The sequence below is a fragment of the Drosophila ficusphila genome, unplaced genomic scaffold (genome assembly GCF_018152265.1).
Source record: "Drosophila ficusphila isolate 14025-0441.05 unplaced genomic scaffold, ASM1815226v1 contig_106, whole genome shotgun sequence".
Taxonomy (NCBI): Eukaryota; Metazoa; Arthropoda; class Insecta; order Diptera; family Drosophilidae; genus Drosophila; species Drosophila ficusphila.
This window is the reverse complement of record NW_025063993.1, coordinates 7,850,519-7,872,401: the sequence shown is the minus strand read 5'-3', so window position 1 is coordinate 7,872,401 and position 21,883 is coordinate 7,850,519. Positions and strand designations below refer to the sequence as shown.

The 21,883-nt window shown below is 38.6% G+C and overlaps 5 protein-coding genes across 15 annotated transcripts; all 5 read right to left on the bottom strand.

Moving 5' to 3' along the window:
- Positions 1–323: 323 nt before the first annotated feature.
- On the bottom strand, positions 324–1,208 carry LOC108096183 (peptidoglycan-recognition protein LF-like). Its single transcript, XM_017197566.1, has 3 exons — positions 1,049–1,208; positions 857–990; positions 324–790 (listed from the first exon to the last, which is right to left on the bottom strand). The coding sequence occupies exons 1-3, from the start codon at positions 1,173–1,175 to the stop codon at positions 359–361; spliced, it is 693 nt and encodes a 230-aa protein (XP_017053055.1). The 5' UTR covers positions 1,176–1,208; the 3' UTR covers positions 324–358.
- Positions 1,209–1,304: 96 nt separating this feature from the next.
- LOC108096203 (peptidoglycan-recognition protein LF-like) lies at positions 1,305–2,195 on the bottom strand. The gene is made up of 3 exons (XM_017197589.1): positions 2,038–2,195; positions 1,852–1,985; positions 1,305–1,792 (listed from the first exon to the last, which is right to left on the bottom strand). The coding sequence occupies exons 1-3, from the start codon at positions 2,165–2,167 to the stop codon at positions 1,391–1,393; spliced, it is 666 nt and encodes a 221-aa protein (XP_017053078.1). The 5' UTR covers positions 2,168–2,195; the 3' UTR covers positions 1,305–1,390.
- Positions 2,196–2,863: 668 nt separating this feature from the next.
- On the bottom strand, positions 2,864–10,910 carry LOC108096385 (peptidoglycan-recognition protein LC). 9 transcript variants are annotated; one of them, XM_017197946.2, is made up of 5 exons: positions 10,738–10,910; positions 8,200–9,178; positions 6,096–6,260; positions 4,349–4,503; positions 3,809–4,284 (listed from the first exon to the last, which is right to left on the bottom strand). In XM_017197946.2, exons 2-5 carry the CDS (start codon positions 8,996–8,998, stop codon positions 3,874–3,876), a joined length of 1,530 nt encoding a protein of 509 aa, XP_017053435.1. In that variant the 5' UTR covers positions 8,999–9,178; positions 10,738–10,910; the 3' UTR covers positions 3,809–3,873. The 9 variants fall into 9 exon arrangements, with proteins under 9 accessions (XP_017053434.1, XP_017053437.1, XP_043063935.1 ...); XM_017197944.2 differs by lacking the exons at positions 3,809–4,284; positions 4,349–4,503 and adding exons at positions 4,879–5,316; positions 5,392–5,540 and having other exon boundaries at positions 6,039–6,260; positions 10,738–10,903; XM_017197947.2 differs by lacking the exons at positions 3,809–4,284; positions 4,349–4,503 and adding exons at positions 4,879–5,316; positions 5,392–5,540 and having other exon boundaries at positions 10,738–10,903.
- A 1,962-nt stretch (positions 10,911–12,872) lies between these two features.
- On the bottom strand, positions 12,873–21,730 carry LOC108096427 (peptidoglycan-recognition protein LA-like). The gene is given in 7 exon segments (XM_017198014.2): positions 12,873–13,391; positions 19,248–19,406; positions 19,461–19,667; positions 19,790–20,025; positions 20,075–20,296; positions 21,247–21,406; positions 21,408–21,730. Coding segments are annotated over 6 exon segments (1,095 nt in total). The 5' UTR covers positions 21,534–21,730; the 3' UTR covers positions 12,873–13,391; positions 19,248–19,262.
- On the bottom strand, positions 13,346–17,238 carry LOC108096426 (peptidoglycan-recognition protein LA). 3 transcript variants are annotated; one of them, XM_017198011.2, is made up of 6 exons: positions 17,111–17,230; positions 16,554–16,853; positions 14,403–14,624; positions 14,118–14,353; positions 13,605–13,811; positions 13,346–13,550 (listed from the first exon to the last, which is right to left on the bottom strand). In XM_017198011.2, exons 2-6 carry the CDS (start codon positions 16,843–16,845, stop codon positions 13,407–13,409), a joined length of 1,101 nt encoding a protein of 366 aa, XP_017053500.1. In that variant the 5' UTR covers positions 16,846–16,853; positions 17,111–17,230; the 3' UTR covers positions 13,346–13,406. The 3 variants fall into 3 exon arrangements, with proteins under 3 accessions (XP_017053500.1, XP_017053501.1, XP_017053502.1); XM_017198012.2 differs by lacking the exons at positions 16,554–16,853; positions 17,111–17,230 and adding an exon at positions 15,157–15,520; XM_017198013.2 differs by lacking the exons at positions 13,346–13,550; positions 13,605–13,811 and having other exon boundaries at positions 14,228–14,341; positions 17,111–17,238.
- Positions 21,731–21,883: the final 153 nt, after the last annotated feature.

The following is a 21,883-nucleotide window of genomic DNA, read 5'->3' as shown; positions in this document are numbered from 1 at the left end:
ATAAGACATATTCATACCTATAAATAAATTTATATTTGGTGAGCTTCGAAAGCTTTATAAAGGGTGTTATTTTCCGAACAGGGTGAGTGATCTTCAAACGCCGCCCACTTGGGATTAGAAAGAGATCGTAAATGCTAGTGAGGAGTCCAAGAAATGGGAACCCCCTTTGGCCAAGGGGGCGTATACTTCATCTTGGTATTTCTATAGCTCTTGTTCGCATCTTTTGTACCAAATCATGTTATTTTCCGGTTTCTTGGAACAAAAGTCCGATTAAAACTGTTTGTTAAGTTTTGACCGCCTGACACAAAAAAGGTTCTTTACGATCTTTGCTCTGTTTTTATTTGTTTATAAATATTTTTCAAATATGGAAAAGTAGAAAACGATTTCCACCATAGTTGGCCAAATTTTCGAGATTGTCTGACCAGTGCGGCCACTGTTTTATCATCTCATATAGTTTTCGGTCAGCACACCAACCACATCTGAATTCAAATTGTCGTTCTGCATAAATAAAGTAATCTGAATCTAATTTCTGGAGGTGAACTCCGTCTTTCAAAAGCTGCTTGGCTGCATCAACTTGGCGCGTTGATGGCTCCACACCCTCGAAAAGACCAATGAAAGCAATGCTTATGGATACTGCCTCATAACCCTTCAAAGGTTTGGGCCGTACATCCCAGCCTCGCCCCTCGTAGATATTTCCATCGCCGCCCACAAGAAAATTCCATCCTATGTCCGGCAAACCCCAGCTCATGTGGTTGACCTGAAGAAACTTAACGATTTCTTTGCAAAATTTCTGACACAAATTATTAAAATATTTAGTATTTGGAACTCCTATGCCGTATATTACATCATATCTTACTTTTGTTTTACACGGAAGGGTGGGTGTCTGATAGAAAATCACATTTGGGACTGGCACAATAAAATAAAAATCTTTTTTAAGAGGCATTTCAGCATCCCATTCGTTGCGATAAATGTATAAATCATTTTTTTGACCTGAAATTAATTGATATATATTTATGATTCGTAAGCTCAATTAATTGTACCGACTCACTGGAAGAAGCTTGGAAGAAATTCCAAACGAAGTAGCCCACAGGTAAAGTTATACAGAAAATCAGGATAACTGCAAAACACAGTCGCTTGTTCTTCACCTTATTTTCCCGATTTTCCTCTAGTTCCATTTCGTTGATTTTAGGCGATCCTAGTATAACCTACTCGAAACAAAAACTCGATTGACACTGAGATTGGTCAGCCTCGTGTTCCAAATATATATAAAAAAAGCTTTGAATGTCTGATAAGAAAATTTTTGATAATCTTTATTATATTGTTCATTTTAATATGCAATTTTTATATTTACTTAATTTTATTCAAATTTAGTTTGTGGACTTCAAAAATTTTAAGGTATCGTGCTAATATGCTTAATAATAGTTGACCATCGCGGCCACTGCTTGATAAGCTCATATAGTTTTTGGCCAGGGCTTTCGGTGGGCTGAAATTGACGGTGGCCATAAACGCGATAATCTTGGTGCAACTTTCCCCGGCGAACTCCTTCGAGCATCAATCGCTTTGCTGCATCCACTTGTCGTGCTGGAGGCTCCACATTGGAGAAGGTTCCAATAAAAGCAATGCTTATAGATACACTTCCATCACCGTTCAAATGCTGAGCCTTTACATCCCAACCACGCCCCTCATATATCTCTCCATCGCCGCCCACAAGGAAATTCAGGCTAATGTCGTACCTAAATTGGCTATTCATGTGGAAGTCTTGAAGGGTCTGCATTTGACGTATGCAAGCAGCCTAAAAGATTCATAATAGCATAATTTGTTTGGTTTACTTTAAGCTTAATAATTTCTTACCTTGGTTTCACAAGGGCCAGTGGCTGTGTGGCAAATAACTACAGTTGTGGCTGGCAGATTTAGAAATTCCCTTTCGATGGGTTCCTTAGCTCCCCACTCATCACGTTCAATCATCAAAAGATCATTCTTGTGACCTAAACTGAACTGATAAGCATTAATAGTCCCTTTGATTTTTTTTACACGTACTCCGGATCCAAATGTAGTATCCAACTGGTAGAGTGATTAAGAAAAAGAAAAAAACGACTATCCATAACCGTTTTATTTTCAATCTCTTATCCTGATTTTCAAGAAGGTCATTTAACTCGAGAGTTTCCATACTATACAAATATTAAATGTAACCTAGTCAAAACAAAAGCTGATTGCACACTGAAATTAGTCAGCATCAAATTAAAAATACATATGTATCAGCATTGCAAAAAAAAAGCTTTGCACATCCTTATCTGCAAAAGTCATTCAACGTCAATATTGTTTGTTTCTTTTAATTTATATTTTTGTTTTATTATAATTAGTACTTTTATGAGGAAAAATTCCACATTTATTAATGTTGTACGTACATAACTCTTTACACACAAATCGTGTATAACCGATGTATAATGTCCTTATTTAAGTTGAATTTAAATTGACACAGAAATCAATAGTTTGTCTTTTAGTAGAAAGTAAATATCATTTCAAAAATATTTTACCTTTAAATCAAAAACCACAGTCAAACGTTTTTTGACAATAAATCATAAATTATGAATTTTAATAATAAGAATGGCTTTTGTAGTAATGGTGTTATCGCCCATTATAAGCGAGCCAAAACAAAGAAGACAAACAGGTTGTATTAAAAGAATGGGGAGTCCCCCGAACTCTCGGAATGGAAAGACAAAATCTAGTTAGCACGGCATCTTGCGAATAGACATACGCAGTAACTCAGCTTTTCCGCTTTCAGGTCGTTTCAGACATTACCTAAAATAAAATCCCCGATTATCAGTTAGATTTTGACCCGCTGACATGATTGAAATTCATCAAGTAATAATCATTTTGCTTTATTTAATATCACATTCTTTTTTCCAAACGAATAGTAATTCTAGCTAACGCGAATATGCCACAGAATTAAGAGAGAACACCTATATATGCTACAATATCAATACGAAACTGACAATAATTTCCTTAAATCAATGTTCATAAAACTATTCACGACCAATGCGTCCAGTTGCCAAAGCTTTGGTAGAGGACATCCGCTTTGTATTGCGTAAGACTGGGCTCCAATTTACTGGCCGCTGTGAGTCGATAATTTGGCGCAATTTTCCCCAACTTAACGCCGCGCTCCAATAAAAGTCGAGTCACGCTGAGCTGTTTGTCCGACGGCTTGCGCGTTTGAAATGAACCAATGTAGGCCAGGCTAAGACTTCTTGAGTTGTAGCCAGCCATGTGGGCGCCCACTTGATCCCATCCGCGTCCCACGTACACATTGCCATCGCCGCCGATCAGGAAGTTAAAGACTATATCGTCCTCCTGCACGGACTCGATATCGAACGACTGTCGCAGGCGAACCCGAAAAACGCATTGCGCCTGCGTGCTGCAATCATCCGAGTTTGTTGGCAGGACTATTACCAACTTTACGGGCTGCTCCAGATCGGGAATCTTCTTTTGCGGCGGCTGGGCGAGCCATTGCTGACGCTCCACGAACCTCAGTATCAAGCCGCCGCCAATATTGTCCTGATCTGTGAATTAATCAGTGGTTATTTTAGTTTTTAGATTTTAACAGCAATGTTTTAGTTTTGGTTAGAAAATTTAAGCGCTTTAGTAGTTAGGGAATTTAAATGAAACAATTATGAATGTTAGTAGGCAAACACCAAATTTTTATTTAGTCATTTACTTTATTCCATTCAATGATTCGTACTTATAGCTATGATGTTATTGTTATAGTTATTGGTTAATAGCTAATAGTTTTAATACATTTTCTTCATGTAAATCAATTTTCAATAACGTTTTTTTTTGGCACCTTTATTCAATCTTAACTTAGTCATTTACATGTGTTTAATGCGTCATATGAAGATCGGGCCACGTCTTAGTTAAATTTAGCCAATGTGGCCAGGTTTGGATGATTTTGTAGAGCCGCTCGGCGGGCATTAAGGTTCCCGTTATCTGCCGATGACCCAGAAGTTGGTAATCGGGCTTTAGTTTCTTTAGGCGTACACCCTGATCAAGGAGTAGTTGGCAGGCTTCCAGTGACTTGGGAGTTGGCTCGTTTCGTAGGAAGTTTCCCAAAAAGGTAATACCGATACTGCTTTTGTTGTTGTCCCTCGTGTGGGCGCCCTCAAAGTTCCAGCCACGCCCCTCGTAAATACGTCCATCCCCGCCCACCATGAAATTGTAACCTATTTGACCCCAGTTGTAGGTGTCCATGTGCCTGCTTTGCAGCACTCGCGCCCAATAAGAACAGGATTCCTAAAGGATAATGTAAGAGATGCTTTTAATTGATTTTTAAAGATTATATATTCTAAATGGTTACCCTTGTCAGACACATCTCTGGCGGAGTATCGGAGATAATAACCCTGGATACCGGGATGTCAAGAGGTTCTAGTTTTCCCCTAGTGGGCAATCCTCCCCAGCTTTTTAAGCCAATCACCACTAGTTTTCCGTCGACACGGACCTCGGAATCATCGGCTGGTTCAAAAACAGCAGCTGTGTTAGTTAACTATTGGGATTTTTTTAGGAAAAGATGCAAACTTAAAAATGAAGTCCAATTATAAATGTATTAATTTAATTTTTAAAATGATTAAAAAAGTTTAATTTGGATATTTGAATAAATATATAACTTATCACCACCAATCACTTTAAGAAAACAGATTCTAAGCAGATTAAACATTTTCTAAAGTTTTGCAACCTTTCCTTAAAGATTTTCCAAATATTTTTTTCAAGTCATTCGTATGTTATTATTATTATTAAGTTTATATTCCATTCAACTCAACTCCTGGAACACTTGCTTCTTTTTGAATTTTCATGTCGGGGTTTTGGGGGAAATGAAATCGATTAAACATATTTTTCTGATATTTCTAAAGACTCTATTTACTGGAAATATTTATAATACATGACTTATCAAATTTCGTGTGACCAGTGGGGCCACTTTTGGATGATCTTGTAGAGTTCCTCCCCGGGGCTTTCTGTGGCGCTCAGTTGCCGATGGCCATAAAGGCGATAATTGGGTGATAACTTCTTGAGTCGAACGCCCTCTTCCAAAAGAAGCTGGCAGGCCTTCAATTGCCTCTCGTTCGGAATTGTCTTCGTGAAGGTTCCAATAAAGGATATTCCAACGCTGCCGGTATTATAGCCCTTGGTATGGGCACCTACATAGTCCCAGCCACGCCCCTCGTACACACGACCATCGCCGCCCACTAGAAAGTTGTAGCCAACGTGATCCCAATCCCAGCTGTCCATGTGGAAGGATTGGACCACTTTAACCCTCTGGGAGCATACTTCCTTCGATGGGCAATGTGAATTGGTTGAAGTTATTTGTATTGAGTGATCGGGATATGGAATGTGGCATTAACTTACCCTAGACTCGCAGCCCTCGGCGGCAGTATGCGAAATAACAACCCGATTGATGGGCAGCACCTGCTCAGCCAGCTTATGTTTGGCGGGCCTTCCGCCCCAGTCGGGCACTTTTAAGATGACTAAGGATTTATCATCGACGACATCCTCGGCTGCATGGAGAGTTTGGGGGGTTAGCATGGCACAAAAGCGCCCAAAACAATGGAGTTGATCACTCGAAAAAATAAACCCAATTTTTTGTGTTTAAAAGATACTGGTACTTAAAGAATCTACATTTGAAAACTAAACATCCATTTTCGATGTTCGATCAAACTACCATTGTTTTGTGGGCGTAATGAAAAGGTGGCACTGGGTCGATTCACTGGCATATTCCATTCAACTGAACTTTAGGCCACACTCTTGATTCATGGTTCACTTCACAACACTGATACAGTGATAAGAAACGCGCAATTCGAACACAAAGATGGATAATGCACTGACACATAACGACATACCTTTCCCAATGAGTTATTATATACAGTATGATATTAGGATGGGTTATTTACATGCTGGTTGGGCTGGTGCGAGAGGATATGTAAGAGCACATTTGCCAATTCGATATTGATTAGTCGGAAGCACTATCGCACAACTAATTGAGGACAAAACTGTACCTATTGTTGAATTGATTGGAATATTTTGTCTGGAATCGTCGACATCGCCGAGCTTACTTTGGTTCAACGTTTTCCCAAAAAGGTTTGTGGTGGTCGCCAAAATTACGAACAGCAGGATGGTTAAACACGCAAAAGCCACTGTTGCTATGAGAGCCCTTCGACCAATTGAGGTAGGAAGAAAGGGACAGATGGGTGGAGCTACCGGGTCCTCCAGCTTTGAGCCTACAAAATAGTAAAAAATTGTGGGTTAGTAAAAAATTTTTGAAAATAAACTCAATGACAAACTATCTGCAAGAATTTTGATGAATGATCATCATTTTAGCATTTTATTTAAAAAGATAATATTCTTATCTCTTTGTGCAAAATATTTTTTGAATAAATATTTTTATTTTATTAGTAAACAATTAAAAAAATATTAGAAAAACTTGATTTTCGAACTTTTGGTTCCCCTATTACAGTTGATTTACAAATATTCATTTTGTTTTGTTAAACTACAATTGAATGATAATAATTTTGATTTCAACATTTCCTTACGCTTTTCTAGGCCCTGCTCTAGGATCTCCAATCGTTTTTCATGTTCCCTTAAGGATTTTTCCAACCACTGGCTCATTTTTGCTCCACTTTTCACCTTGCCCAGACAGTTATCACATTTCCAACTGAAATTGGGCACTGTATCCAGCATTTTAAGCTGATCTTCACTTAATTCCGAGCATTTACGATGGCAAAATCGACCGCACAGCCCATTGTCACACTTGATTCGATTGGAATTATCCACGATTAACTTTTGGCACTTTAGGCAAATTTCAAGCGCGTTCCACGACATTATTCGATCGCTCCATATGAACAACTGAAGCCGATCGGTGGGTACTTTTTCTGATCAGTGCGTATGCATATTTCACTCTTGTTTTTTTGTACTTTTCATTTAGCAAGTATTTAAGGCTCTCACAATGAAAAAAACCCCCAAGCCAAAGAGGCACGAGGGCTTTTTATTGCCAGATCCAGGGGAATCACCTGTCTGTTTAGTACGATTACCTAAGTACAGCTAACTAAATTTACACCCCTTCGCCTGGTTAAACTCCAATTGGATGTTGATTTCTGGCTGGCGCTTTAATTATGGTAATTGTGAAAACCATTCAAGTAAACAATTGCATGTTGGCAGCCGGTATTGTTTTTTTTAAGAATTTATTGCGAGTTTTCACCATTTTGATTTACGAGCCAAGAGACCTTGGATCGGCATAGATTCATTTTCTTTTCGTGAATGAAATCGTGCTCTGCTTTTGTGAAGTAAATAGATCTTATTCATTAAGCATTACCATTTTATTTACAAAATTTTCAATTCTTTTTAATTAGTCCACTATGTTTTTTTTTTGCTATTGTTCTTTATAACCGTCCACTGTCTACAAAATAAAATAATTACTATTCATTTGTTTTATTTATTTCTAGGAAAATTTATGTATTTAAAAAAATAAACTGCTAATCTCATTTCTGAACAAGAAATTTCGTACAATTTTCAAAAAAGAGTTTCTTAGATTCTTTGGCCTTGTGGAATAAAATGCAATCGTATCGTTATTCGAGTACAAAGTAGTATTGGTTCTAGTCGTATCTAATAAATTTAAGCGGTTTGTGGGCCATCTGCTAATCTACCATTCGCAGCACGATCGTTAGACCTGGCCAACTGTCTGACTGGTTTGGGTAAACAAATCGCCACACGCGTTCAGTATCGCCCATTAAAGCAAACAAAACCGAGGCAAGGTAAAGACGGAGAAGGAATGTAAACAAAGGCAGCAGGAAATTGCAACGATAATATAAATATGTTCAAAGGATGTATAGCAAAATAAATATAGTAAAAAATAAAATAGAATTTTATTCAAAGAATATCAAAATATGAACTTAAGAAATATGTTTTTAGAAAGCAATTTATTAATTGGAAACAGTATTTTTTTTGTGATGAAAATATTAAGCAACGAAATTTTATTCTAACGTATTTTCCCTGAAAAACGTTAAAAATACTAATTTAATATTCTTTTATTACAGAATTATGGCCTATTGTATACCTTTATAATCCGTCTAACCTTATTGCCTTATTGCCTGACTATAAATGATCATTGGGTATTTTCCAAACTTACATAATGTTACAAATTAAAAACCTTGGTTGACTTACCCGGCGCAGTGCCATTTGTGGTTGCCCCGCCATTAAAGGCGGGATTATCCTGCCCACCGCCTGGTCCTTCGCCCGCTTTCCACTTGTCCCGGTTGTCGATGAGAAACTGTTGTATCGTGACGGGTCCCTCGTAGAAGTGCTTATCACCGAAGGTCACGTCAGTGGAGTTTGTGAGTGCGATGCTCCCGATGCCCTGGGTCGTTCCGCCCGGCGGAGAAGTGGGCGTGGCCACTGCGAGGCTTCCGTTCAGGATCTGCTTGGCCACAACACCGGCTTGCAGTGGCGGCGGAATGTCCGACTGACCCGGAGCAACCTGGTGGCTTACCACCTTTAGACCCTCATTGAGGTCGCGCAGGTGGGAACTGTTGGGCGGGTAGGTGACCTGGTGACCCAGCTTCTGGACCGTATAATCCTCGGCCTCGGCCTCCGAATCACTATCGATGCAACTGGAGTCCACGGCATTCTCATCGATGGACACAATGGAAATGGTGGTGCTCCGTATGGAAACCGTCGGCGAAGATGACTTCCCGGCCTTTTCATTTGTTATATTCACAGTGTGCTCGATGCTGATGCGTTTGGGTTCCGTTTTCGTTTCCGATTTTGATTCGGACTGCCCTTCGTTCGTCCCCCGATCTTTGGTCTCCCCATCCTTTTTCGGCCGAAATGTCGCCACATTTTCATTTAGTATCACTCCCGAGTCCGTTGACGAAGTACTACAGTTTTTTGGTGCCGACGGATCGAGGTTTCTGCGTTTCGGATTAGGACATTGGTTCATTTCCGTTTCATTGCTAAAATGCATGTCGATCTATCGAAGCAGTTACGTAACCAGGTTTCTATTTCCTCTATATAACTAAACTTTTGTGTTGGCCTTTTTATTAGCAGATTGAGTAGAACATTTTCGCCGGGAATTAGTTTTTTTTTTGTTATGGCAGATCGGCTGACTTGGCGCAGCTCTCAGCAAACATCACATCATGAGCATCTGCAAATAAGGTAAGGTTTTTTTTTTGTTCCCGTTAACTGGCTGATAATGAGGAAGTCAAATGATAAATTTCGAAGAAAGTCTTTGTTTGTATTGGGGTTAAATGGGTTTAATTTTTAAAGTGCACTTTGAGTTCTCTGGTCAATATGTTTTTCATATCAGTGATTAAGTATTATTTTAAATTTTTTTCGAAAAGTAAGATTTATTTATAAGATTAGATTCTTGAACAGATTTCAAATTTTTTTAATACACTTCCCAAATTTTAAATTTCCAAAGCTTATACTTTGTTGTTTGAGTTATTTTGTTTTGTTTTTGTCATTACTTCACTATATACATATATTTAATATCACTGATATTGCAAGTGATTAAAATATTTATTTATTGTTATCACAGTCAATTAGAGGTTATTTTACTCGCTAGTTGAATTGCGCTTTATAAGTATAATCAACGCTTATAGTTCATGTATACACGATTGAAGATAAGCTCAATTGGCCGAGGGTCTGTTGCGTTTTCAAAACGCGAATAAAAGCTGTGCGGCTGCTGTGTAGCAATGAAGTTCGTATAATTAAGACACTCAGGTTTCGAACAGTGCTCGGATATATTCAGTTTACTGCTCACTTATATTGTATACCCCTCAGTTCGATTCATAAAGTTGGTCAATAAGCTCTCACGAAAGCGGGGCTTATGCAAATTACCTATAATTATTGACGTAGTAAATTTACTTAAGTGGATTCCGAGAATTCGAATTCGAAACACAAAATACACTTGCTACTAGCTGGATAAATATGCTTAATTTCATGGAAATTTAGTGGAAGACTTTTGGTTGAGATCTTCAAGGGGTTAAAAGTTCATAATAGGCATGTTGTCTGACGTCTTAGTGGAAGATTTTGTGGTTGCCAAATGCAAGACAGTAACTCTCTTTTACGGAATTCCCGGAATTCTGATAAACCCGTAGGAACATCGAGTGGAGGCAGAGGGTTTCGACTATATGTGTATATGTCGGCATCGATGTGCTAGAGTTGGCACAGAGCGCGCTTTTGAGATAACACGAAATGCCGAGCAACGACAACGGCTACAAATGAGGAACGGAATGGCACTTAGAGTTTACTGAGCGCACCAATACACTGGCATTTGAGCGGCGGCCATTGTCACTAACATACTTGCACATCATCCCAGTATGGGTGTCTCTTTGTTGGTTGGGTTCTGTCTGTCTGTCTGTCTGGAGAATCGATAATAATTAACAACTCTGGTGTTTTACGTGTTTTGGAAATTATCATTAAATATGGCCTATGTGCAAATTAATTGATTTTTGATCGGTGTTTTGATAGCTTGTTGTTCCATGAAATATTCCGTTTCCTCTTTGAAGGCATAATTGTAATTAACATTCTTTGGAGTAAATATCGTTTTTTAAACTAAATATATTTCACTTGAACTAGTTTACACTTATGCACTTATTTCAATTGGCCAATTATATTTAAATTGTGGTCACATTTTATGGGGATTTAACTTGATTTCTTTTAAGGTGTGTAATACTTTACATATTTTAACATTTTACGCACTTCGAATTGACGGCGAATCCGTTGCAGCGCGTAAATATTTGAGCGGGTATACTATATAAAAAAACTTGTAAGTTGAATTTATTTTCTTTTTGATTTTGCGCGCCAATTCCGAATCGTTGAGCAGCGGCGCGTTCGAGTGACTCTGATCAACTGAGCGCCGATCAAATCGCAGCGGCCTGAAAAGCTGGAGCGCCTAAATGGCAGCGTGTGGGAGCGCGAGAGAGAGATCAGAGCGCTGAGAAATAAGAGAGAGATGGAAAGAGCGGCCGCCTTTTTATTATTTAACCAAAGTTGTTTGATTTGAATCCGATTTTATAGCAGTTCAACTCGTTCCAGATTTGCATTTTAATATAATTTTTTTGAAAAGATTTTCAAAGTGTGGCTGGAAAACCTTGTCCCAAATATTCTCAAAAAAATTGATGTACTTCAAAATCGTACCATGTTACAAAAACATATTAAAACTTTATCAAAGTCAAATTTTAAAAAATGTTTTATTATAAAGTAAATATTAATCATGTTGAATTGTATCAATTTTATAAAAGTTTATTTTTATGGTAATAAACATATTTAATTTTATTTTTACATCGGTAAAACTCGTTTTGTTTTGCTCTCTGAATGAGCTTATAAATAATTTACTAAGAATCCCCTAATTAGTTACTAGTGGGGCAACTTTTCCCAGGCCGAAACAAGTTTGAAACGGAAAGTTAGTGATCCAAAGAATCTGAAAAAATGCCGATACCTGCATTTTCAGACCTGCATTTTTCGGTTTTTCCATGCGTCACCGAAGTTGAGGAACCTGTTCTTGATTTCGGGTTTTTTTATATACATATATCTTCCAGATATTAGTCAAATTCATAATGATACTTCTATCTACGCCCCGTGGCTGGAGATCGGGCACTCCAGTCTGCCAACCCACCTGACGATGACTGTTTGTTTTTGTTTAGTCGTCCAAACCACATCAACACCAATACACCCAACACGGCGTATACGTATTATATTTTTGTATTTGTTCAACCAATAAACAACACAGATCTGCGGCTCTCTCCCGACTCCCAATACTTTTGGTACAGACAGTGCAGTGTGGGCAAAAATCTGAACATTTTAAATTGCGCTACCATTTCCGAGAATTGTTTTGTTTGTGGCCCGCAATCGGTTTTGGCCATTTCTCATATCGCTTTTCTCTACGAACTCCGGCTTGACCCATTGTGCTTGCGTTGAAAAATATTTAATGTAATTATAGACGAGCGGTGGTTTGGTGATCGTTGAAAGTATAAAAAGGGCGCCGGGAAACTGTTGATAGATAAATTGTAAAGATCATTAAATTAATGGAACGAATTTCAAATACGCTTTTTCCATAATTTTAAAATAAAAGAGACTAAAAGAAAGCAGAAAAACCTTTGATCGGAAAACAGTAAAGTTTCTGTTTCTAAGTGTTTTTAAAATACTGATAAGAAATAGCGTGGCATTTATAATTTATTTGTATGGCTGCAGTTCAAGTTCAAACTAAACTGTCTCTTTGTGATTTATGAATATCGTGTGTCGCCAGGCAATCTATTCTTTGTTGACCCATTTTATTGCGAAAAACACTAGTAATTATTGTAAATCATTTCCGACGTATTTTTTTACATCAGCTGCAAAATCAATCAGCGTATCTATTTTTGTACACATTCCTTTACACATTTTCTTTTGTTAATTATTATTAATTATTTTGCCAAACTTGGTTCCCTCATCGCATTTGCTTTTTTTTTTTTTTCTTGTTTTGGTCGCTACACGTGCCGCACTTTCGTCATTGTTTTGGCCAAAAATTCGTTCCGCGGAGTAGGTATAATTTATTTTTCTCAAGGTGGTCTGTGTTTAATTAGTCAATGAATGTACGTCACTCTTTTTAGGGGATTGAACCGAAGGCCATTAGCGATAAGGGGTCAAAGTGTATACCCATATTTCTGTGCAAATTATTAATATGTATATGCTGCAATGCCGTCATAGTTAAAGTCCAAAAGTTGGGACCGCAGAATAGTTATAAATAGTTTATTTTTCATGTGGATGTGACTGTTAAATATCAACAAATGTTCATCACATATTTACAGCCTTACACTGAAGCTCTGTGATTCAAGTACTCACTCACAACTGGGATATCCAATATTTTTATTTACAATTTATTTCAGACTTATCTAGCCATCCTGTGAGTTGGAAAGTGCTCATTCCCAACGTTTTACAACCTCATTATTATCATTATTATTGTGTATTAATTAACTTGAAAACCAGATAAGTGACAAAGGCAGCCAGAGCGATCACAACACCATCAATACAAGTGAAGTGAAGCTACCGATAATGATGTTGTACTGGCGCACAAAGGCTGTCCATATATAATACACACACAATCCATGAGTGTTAAAGCCTGTCTGTGGGAGAATGGGGTACTGGTACTGATAGGTTGACTGCGGCTTGGGAATTTCCAGCTTTTTGAGCGACAGTTTATACAAACAGAGCTCCAGAGAGAGGGCGATACGAGTATCTGTTTATTTTTTTAAAAATAACCCGCCCGCTCCCAACCGGTTTGCGGTGTTTTCGAGCCAGCATAACCGATTAAAAGAAAGCCCGCCTCGCCTTAGTATACGTATTAAATATAATTTGTGCTCGGATACACTTAGTTGGTAAAAAGTCTGTAGCTATTGCTTGGCATCCCACGATTCCGGTTTCATGCCCAGTTCGATGCCACAAGCCGGTGCCCCGTCCATTCCGCAGCCGTAGAAGTGCGGCCAGTTCCGGATTTCTTGATAGACATAGGCCCCCGGGCTTTTCGTCGTCTTTGTCTGGAATAGTTATATTATGTATTTTTAGATTTCATTAGTCTCTGGCGTTCTTACCTGATTTTGGGCCACCAACTTGTAGTCGACCTCTAAGTTTCGGTTAGCCACTGCATGGGCCAGCAGAAATTGGACACCTTCCATTTGCTTGGCAGACGGCTTGAAGCGGCCGTAGTCGCCCATAAAGGTAACGGCCAACGTCTGGTTCGCATACGTGTTGGCCCAGTCCCAGCCGCGGCCCACGTAGATGTTGCCCTCCTCCGAAACCTGGTCGAAACAAATTCGGAAATTTGACAATTTGCGTAAGCGGAAAGCTAAATGCCCAAAATGGCAAGTGAACGTGCCGGGAACACAAATGCACGCGCCGGGATTTCTTTTTGCAAATACACTTTAAAAATATTTTTTAGGACTTCTAGAATTTAGTCAACTTTTAGTTGTTAACAATCATTTGGTAAAGTTGCAATTTTATGCAAAGTTGATATTAATGTATTTGAAAAATCATTTTGTTAAGTTTTTTTTTAGGCGGTAAGATAGGACTCTCATATTTTTAAGGAAACTAATTCTATAACTTACATAAAAATTGGACTGTATGTCCGGCAATCCCTTCTCGGCAACAGCGGAATCCTGGATGGTTCGCATTTTGATGGAGCACTTGTAGATGTTCTCGCAGGGCAGCGACTGCACTCCGATGTGGGTGATCAGGACATAGGGAATTGGTCTCTTGAGGGGAATGATCAGGGCGGGAGTGGTCTTGGCCGCTCCCCACTGCTCTCTGTCGATGACCAGGTGGCCGTTTCCTAGATTCGGAACTGTAAAATTGAATTGGCTATGAGGACAATCCGAGTCCCGCCCACTTACACGTATCGTGGTCGTAGTTGTTGCCAAAGTAGATGGCCTTGTTGCTGGGCAACTCCGCTCGGGGTCGATTGAGTTCCACGTAGAGCACCACTAATCCGGTGGCCAGGACCAAAAGGATCAGCGTGATCAGCAGTATGGTATTCCGGGTGAGTCTCTGCGATGGCGTTTTATCGCGGCCTCGGTTGGCGTTGCCATTGCCATTTGCATTGTGACTGTTGATTCCTAAATTAGCGAAAGCCAATCAATTAGCATTTGCTATACACCGAGCCCAAAAAGAGGGATTGTTTCATATGCTACAAATTTGCATATCAATGTATTGTTTTTTTGATGTTAAGAAACATATTATAGATTCCGTTGATTCGCTGATTTAATAAAGATAATTCAATTGTAAGGCCTTAAAAAATTTTTTCCCTTGATGTCATTTATATTCTTATTATAAATCATTCAAACATTATACTTGATGAATACAACTTCAAGTTATGAATCAGTTGATATTCACTTATTTTTTTTATCTTTCTGATTTAATGAAAAGAACTAAACTATAACCACTTTAAAAGTTTTTTTTAAATTATTTCCATACCCATTTTCATTTTCAGTAAAAAGAAATCATTTAAACTTGATAAATAAAACATTAATAATATTTTCTTTCAGTGCATGATTCTTATCTGACACCCCTTATTGCTTCAACTAAATATTGTTTTTGGAGTAGAAAGTCAGAGATACATATGTGATGTGATGGGTGTTTTATATATACTTGATGAGTCCCGGGAGTGTGTTAAACTGGGCTCTGGAGTACGTCTCCTCCGCGCCGTGCGCTCCGAGTGAACTTTTAGCAGCAGTTTCATGGCACTTTGCTTCACGGTGGCTGTCACTCGGTTATCACAACTTTTGGATAAATGGTACAACACTGGACATTATCGGCTATTTTCGATGACTAACTGTCCGCTGAATCATCGGTATTAGCATAATAAGCGCGGGCAGAAAATACCGGGGGACAGAAGCGGCCTGGATGTTTATTGTTTTATAATGGTTTTTAATGGGATTGACCGATAATTGCACAGGCGAGTGCTACTGGTACCGCCACCGCACCTGAACCCGTCGAACAAACAACTGGAAATGCGGCGCAGCTGTCGATGGAACACAGAAACAGAAACAGAAATGGCAAAAACGCTCGAAAAGCAGCCATCTCGCTCTTCCCTTGGTTGACATGTTTCGTGTTTGTTTTTGTGTAAGGGAAAGGCAAAAGGGGAAGTGGGGAGAGTGGAGCGGATGCGTCATGGCACTGCCGGCCTTTTGTTGTTATTGTTGTCTTTTTGCCATATCACATTTTACACACTTACGCTTTGCACTCTTCCTTCTCACATTTCTCTCTCCCTCTCTCATTTGTACTACGTGACGTATGCGCAATGTGCGACGTGCATCGCAAGTGGCTAATGTTTGATCCATAAACACTGGATAACCGTATTTTGCTCTTTCTCTCTCTCTCTCTGTTCATATCTGAGTGCAACTAAGAGGAGACTCTCTTTGCTCGAGTTTAGATATATAAGTACGATTATCAGGGGATTCCTGGAATCCCCGCCGCACGATTTGCATTTCAATTACCTTGATTATTCAGTTCCTCCCGTTAAATTATTGAGCCTATAAAATATCCATAGCTGACGATCGAGTTAACGAACTACTAATTTGCCATCAATGGTTTTCTCACTGATCAAACAAATTTATTATTTTAAATGCCGTCAGTTTTTACTAAAAGTTTGTTACAAAGTGTTTAGCATAAAAAAAATCGCGACAACGCACATTTGCCAATTCAGACAATTATTTAGTAATCAGATCACAAAAGCTTTTAATCTAATCAAAATTCACCTCGAGTTGCGAAAAACACGTTCCATGATTAATTTAAAATAAATTTTTTTTTAAGTTTTAAATTTTATTCTGGCAAGCTTTTGTTTAATAGAGTTGTAATAATAAAAAAAAATTAATTATAAAAATTATTACTTTATAAAAATATTTTAAAGTTTTAAGCTCAGCTTTCTTATAATAGAAGTTACTACCAATATTATTATTACTTCAGAAATATGTTAATTAATTAATTGAATTTCCCGATAGTGAACGGTAAAAAATTTTCCACTGTTCCCAGAATGGGGGACTCACCTGCTGCTGTTTGCATGGCGTGTGCCTCCGTGTAATCCATATAGTATATGGACACGGGTCCATGATACCTGGGACCGATCACAACGTCGGTGGAATGATTGAGGTTTATCACACTGGAGGGCTGGATGGATGGGTTTGTGAAGATGTTCGGTGGCAGGGGCAATCCGGAAGCTGGATTCGATCCTGCTCCCGAAGTCAGGTTATGGAGTCTTTGGGCGGCACTTGGTCGCTCTCCGCCCTGCAATGACCACAGTGCATTTCCGGGCGTTGGATCGTTGTTATCCATAGCCATATGAATTTCTTTTGCCAAAAAAAAAGAAGCAAAATAATAAAAAAGTTGTTGTGAAGCTAACCAAGTATTGTTTAAGTAATAAATTATAATTGCTTTTAAACAACATATAAGTGCAACTTTGAAACCTAAAAACATTACATTTTTAAATGCGTTTTTTTTAATGAGAAATGACTATTATAATTATTAAGATCATTTTGCATTAATATGTGATCTTTTTTAACGCATCAAGTCCTTTTAAAGTATTTAATATCTTATCGTATGATACCGTGTTAATGCTGAAATATTTCCTTTTATGTGGGTGATCACGTCCCAGAAAATGCGATATTGTCTCCGGAGTGTTGTGATTTGTGTACCGCTTGCGTGCCAGCCGAACGACAACTGTTCAACGTTGAACTTCCATGGATGGGGTTCAAACTGAAAAGTAAACAAAATATCGAGTCCTCTCTCGTGGCTTACTTACTTGGCACTATAGTGATTGAGATTCAAGTGCCGTTCGCTCTCTGATCCGAAGTTGGCGCAGCTATTTTTATTGTAATGAAATGAAAATCAGTGTGAATGGGGAATTTTTTTGTTAATCATGCATATTTTTATATTCAATTGTAGGCTTTTATATAGGCATAATTTGCATATAGGGTGGAATATTTGTGGAATATTACCCTAGACTTAGTTGGAAAAGCACTAAAACCATTAAGTGCATATTAAGTAATAGCATCTAGAAATAAAAATGTTCTTATGGGAAAAGTCATTGTACTTAAGGTATAATTTTTTTTTAATATCTTAATAAAGCTAAGGGTTACGCCACCTAGTGGTTATTTATGTTAGCAAATACATGAAAAAGTTAGGGTAAAGCTTATTTTAAGTTCACTGGACAATCCAAAGGGCGGCGTTTAAATTACGCATACGCACCGATGCACCTGTCAATATTTAATATAACAAGAAAGGAAGCTAGCTTCGGCAAGCCGAAGCTTATATACCCTTGCAGTCATTAAATATTTCAAACAGAATACACAAAGCCTAAACAACATCGAAGCAACGACAACTTTTCTATTAATTTTTCATATTTTTGAATATTGTTCATATGTCAGCTATAAGATATAGTCGTCCGATTTTGCTGAAATTTTATTTGTTATTCAAGAGTCGTTAGAAAACTCTATATTCCAAAAATCATGATTTTCTGATGAGAAATAAGGATATTATCATTTTATTTCCGTTAATTCTATATAGATTTTTCGATCTTTCCTATAGCAGCTATATGATATAGTTGTCCGATTTTTATGAAATTTTTTTTATGAACCAAGGCTAGTTAAAAAACTTGATACTGAAAAAATCATAGTCGTGTGATGAAAAACAATGACGTAATCAATTAATTTCCTTTAATTCTATATATATTTTTTGATCTCTCCTATGGCAGCTATATGATAGAGTTATCCGATTTCGATAAAATTTAACCCGAAACTCAATAGTAACTAGAAAACGCCATGTGGAAGAAATCAAGTCGTTCTGATTAAAAACAACGGCGTTAGAATTTTGTATTTCAATCTCTTGTATGGGAGCTATCCTATATAGTCGCCCGATCCGGGCCGTTCCGACTTATATACTGCGTGCAATAACTACACACCTTTTGGGAAAGTTTCAGCAAGATAGCTTTAAAACTGAGAGACTAGTTTGGGCAGAAACGGACAGGAGGACAGACGGACAGACGGACAGACGGACAGACGGACAGACAGACAGACGGACAGACGGACAGACGGACAGACGTACAGACGTATTTCGATTCAGATGGTGATGCTGATCAAGAATATATATACTTTATGGGGTCTAAGGTGTCTCCTTCACTGCGTTGCAAACTTCTGGCCAAAATTATAATACCCTTTGCTCTGCAAGGGTATAAAAATAGGTTTTATGAACAATTCATTAAATTTATGTTACTGGTATTTCAATAAATTCTATATCTCTTTTATTTTTGTGCGTTTTCTTACTTAACTGCGCACTTCAAGCCGCATTTTTCTTGTAATCCGCACCAAGCGCATCAATTTAATGTGCTCAACACTCAGCCAACAGCCACACGAGATGTCAGCCACTCGGTGCACGCTGAGCAAGCTTCACTTTGGTCCACGTGGACCGCTCCGCGGAAAGCGGTTTCATGGCTCACAGTGTTGCACAGGGAAAAAATAAAAGAATTTTAAGTTTATTTATTTTGTATATTTTCTTTTTGATTTGCGGCAAGCAAATGCTGTAAAAATAAATTTATATTTTTTTTGTCCTGGCCTCCCAACTTTTGTTTTATTATATTTTCTTTTATCTGCCGCTGTCAGCGGCAATGTGCCACCAAATGCAGTAAGTGGGCGGTGGGTGGTCAACCGGGAAAGCAGGCGCGAAAACGCAGGTGATACACTTAGCTGGTAAAAAGTCTGTAGCTATTGCTTGGCATCCCACGATTCCGGTTTCATGCCCAGTTCGATGCCACAAGCCGGTGCCCCGTCCATTCCGCAGCCGTAGAAGTGCGGCCAGTTCCGGATTTCTTGATAGACATAAGCCCCCGGGCTTTTCGTCGTCTTTGTCTGGAATAGTTATACTATGCATTTTTAGATTTCATTAGTCTCTGGCGTTCTTACTTGATTTTGGGCCACCAGTTTGTAGTCGACCTCCAGACTTCGGTTGGCCACTGCATCGGCTAGCAGAAATTGGGCACCTTCCATTTGTTTGGCAGACGGCTTAAAGCGGGTGTAGTCGCCCATAAAGGTAACGGCCAACGTCTGGTTCGCATACGTGTTGGCCCAGTCCCAGCCGCGGCCCTCGTAGATGTTGCCCTCCTTCGAAATCTGGTCGAAATCGATTCGAAAATTTGATAATTTGCGTAAGCGGAAAGCAAAAGTCCATTTGATAAGGGTTACTCCTTTATTCTTGTTCTCAAATATTTTACGAAATCAATTCTATTACTTACATAAAAATTGGACTGTAAGTCCGGCAATCCCTTCTGGGCAATATCGGAATCCTGGGTGGTTTGCATCCTGATGAGGCACTGGTAGACGTTCTCGCAGGGCAGCGCCTGTTCTCCAATGTGGGTGATCAGGACATAAGGGATCGGTCTCCTAAGGGGAATGATCAGGGCGGAAGTGGTGTTGGTTGCTCCCCATTGATCCCTGCCGATGACCAGGTGGCCTTTTCCTAGATTCGAAACTGTAAAATTGAATTGGCTATGAGGACAATCCGAGTCCCGCCCACTTACACGTATCGTGGTCGTAGTTGTTGCCAAAGTAGATGGCCTTGTTACTGGGCAACTCCGCTCGGGGTCGATTGAGTTCCACGTAGAGCACCACCAATCCGGTGGCCAGGACCAAAAGGATCAGCGTGATCAGGAGAATGGTATTCCGGGTGAGTCTCTGCGATGGCGTTTTATCGCGGCCTCGGTTGGCGTTGCCATTTCCATTTGCATTGTGACTGTTGATTCCTAAATTAGCGAAAGCCAATCAATTAGCATTTGCTATACACCGTGCCCAAAAAGTGGGATTGTTTCATATGCTACAAATTTGCATATCAATGTATTGTATTTTTTGATGTTTTATATACTATTCTCTGGTTTCACTGTTTTAATAAAGATTAAATTGTAAGGCCTTAAAATTGTTTTTGGCTTAATATCATTTTTATACATTTTATAAATCAACTTCAAGTTATGAATCAGTATCGTCGTGCGCTCTGAGAGAACTTTTATCACAACTTTTGGATAAATGATACAAAACAAATAAGCGAGGCCAGAAAATACCGGGGGACAGAAGCGGCCTGGATGTTTATTGTTTTATAATGGTTTTTAATGGGATTGACCGAGAATTGCACTGGCGAGTGCTACTGGTACCGCCACCGCACCTGAACCCGTCGAACAAACAACTTTTTACCATATCACATTTTACATACTTACGATTTGCACTCTTCCTTCTCACATATCTCTCTTCCTCTCTCATCTGTACTACGTGACGTATGCGCAATATGCGACGTGCATTGCTAGTGGCTAAAGTTTGATCTACAAACAAACTCTCTGTTCTTAAATTAGTGTTTAAAGTATTTCTCAGACAATTAATTAGTAATCAGATCACAAGTCTTGTTATAATCTAATCGAAATTCATCTCGAGTGTGGAAAAACACGTTCTATGACTTAACGATTTAAAATACTTTTTTTTTTAATATTTTAATTTTTATCTAGGAAGTTTATGTTTTTTTTTTTTAATCAGTAGAAAAATAAAATTCTTATACTTATACTTACTTATGTATATTTCTTAGAATGCAATTTATGCCAATATTATTATTAACACAGAAATATGTTAATGAATTGAGCCAATTGTTGATTGAGTTTTCCGATAGAAAACGGTAAAATATTTTCCACTGTTCCCAGAATAGGGGACTCACCTGATGCTGTTTGCATGGCGTGTGCCTCCGTATAATCCATATAGTATATGGACACGGGTCCATGATACCTGGGACCGATCACAACGTCCCTGGAATGATTGAGGTTTATCACACTGGAGGGCTGGATGGATGGGTTTGTGAAGATGTTCGGTGGCAGGGGGCAATCCGGAAGCAGAATTTGATCCTGCTCCTAAAGTCAGATTGTGAAGTCTTTGGGCGGCACTTGGTCGCCGTCCTCCCTGAAATGGCCACAGCGCATTATCGGGCATAGAATCGTTGTCATCCATTGCTATATAAATTACTTTAGTAAAAAAAAAAAAGGAAAAAAATAAACAGAAACATTGTTTTGACCAAGCACTGTCCAAGCACTCTTAAAGTAGTAAAAATTATTATTGCTTTTTAACAACATCCAAGTGCAACTCTGGAAACTAAACAATCATTACACTTTTAAATGCAATTTTTTTTATGGAAAACTATGTTTTAAATTGTCAAAATCATTCTGAAATTTTAATTTTTAGGACAGTTTGTGTAAACATGTGATATATTCCATATTTTTTTAATATCTTATCGTTATTACCGTGTTAATGCTGAAATATTTCCTTTTATGTGGGTGATCACGTCCCAGAAAATCCGTTAT

Coding starts and splice junctions, on each gene's coding strand:
- LOC108096183 (XM_017197566.1), bottom strand. CDS start 1,175: ATGGAACTAGAGGAAAATCGGGAAAATAAGGTGAAGAACAAGCGACTG. Junction 991..1,048: donor TTTCTTCCAAGCTTCTTCCA/GTGAGTCGGTAC, acceptor AATTAATTTCAG/GTCAAAAAAATGATTTATAC. Junction 791..856: donor CCCTTCCGTGTAAAACAAAA/GTAAGATATGAT, acceptor AATTTGTGTCAG/AAATTTTGCAAAGAAATCGT.
- LOC108096203 (XM_017197589.1), bottom strand. CDS start 2,167: ATGGAAACTCTCGAGTTAAATGACCTTCTTGAAAATCAGGATAAGAGA. Junction 1,986..2,037: donor ATACTACATTTGGATCCGGA/GTACGTGTAAAA, acceptor AGTTCAGTTTAG/GTCACAAGAATGATCTTTTG. Junction 1,793..1,851: donor CTGGCCCTTGTGAAACCAAG/GTAAGAAATTAT, acceptor TGAATCTTTTAG/GCTGCTTGCATACGTCAAAT.
- LOC108096426 (XM_017198011.2), bottom strand. CDS start 16,845: ATGGCTATGGATAACAACGATCCAACGCCCGGAAATGCACTGTGGTCA. Junction 14,625..16,553: donor CGCCATGCAAACAGCAGCAG/GTGAGTCCCCCA, acceptor TCGCTAATTTAG/GAATCAACAGTCACAATGCA. Junction 13,812..14,117: donor ACATACAGTCCAATTTTTAT/GTAAGTTATAGA, acceptor TGTTTCGACCAG/GTTTCGGAGGAGGGCAACAT.
- LOC108096385 (XM_017197945.2), bottom strand. CDS start 8,998: ATGCATTTTAGCAATGAAACGGAAATGAACCAATGTCCTAATCCGAAA. Junction 6,261..8,199: donor CACAAATGGCACTGCGCCGG/GTAAGTCAACCA, acceptor ACTATTTTGTAG/GCTCAAAGCTGGAGGACCCG. Junction 3,558..6,038: donor TCCAATCAATTCAACAATAG/GTACAGTTTTGT, acceptor ATTAATTCACAG/ATCAGGACAATATTGGCGGC.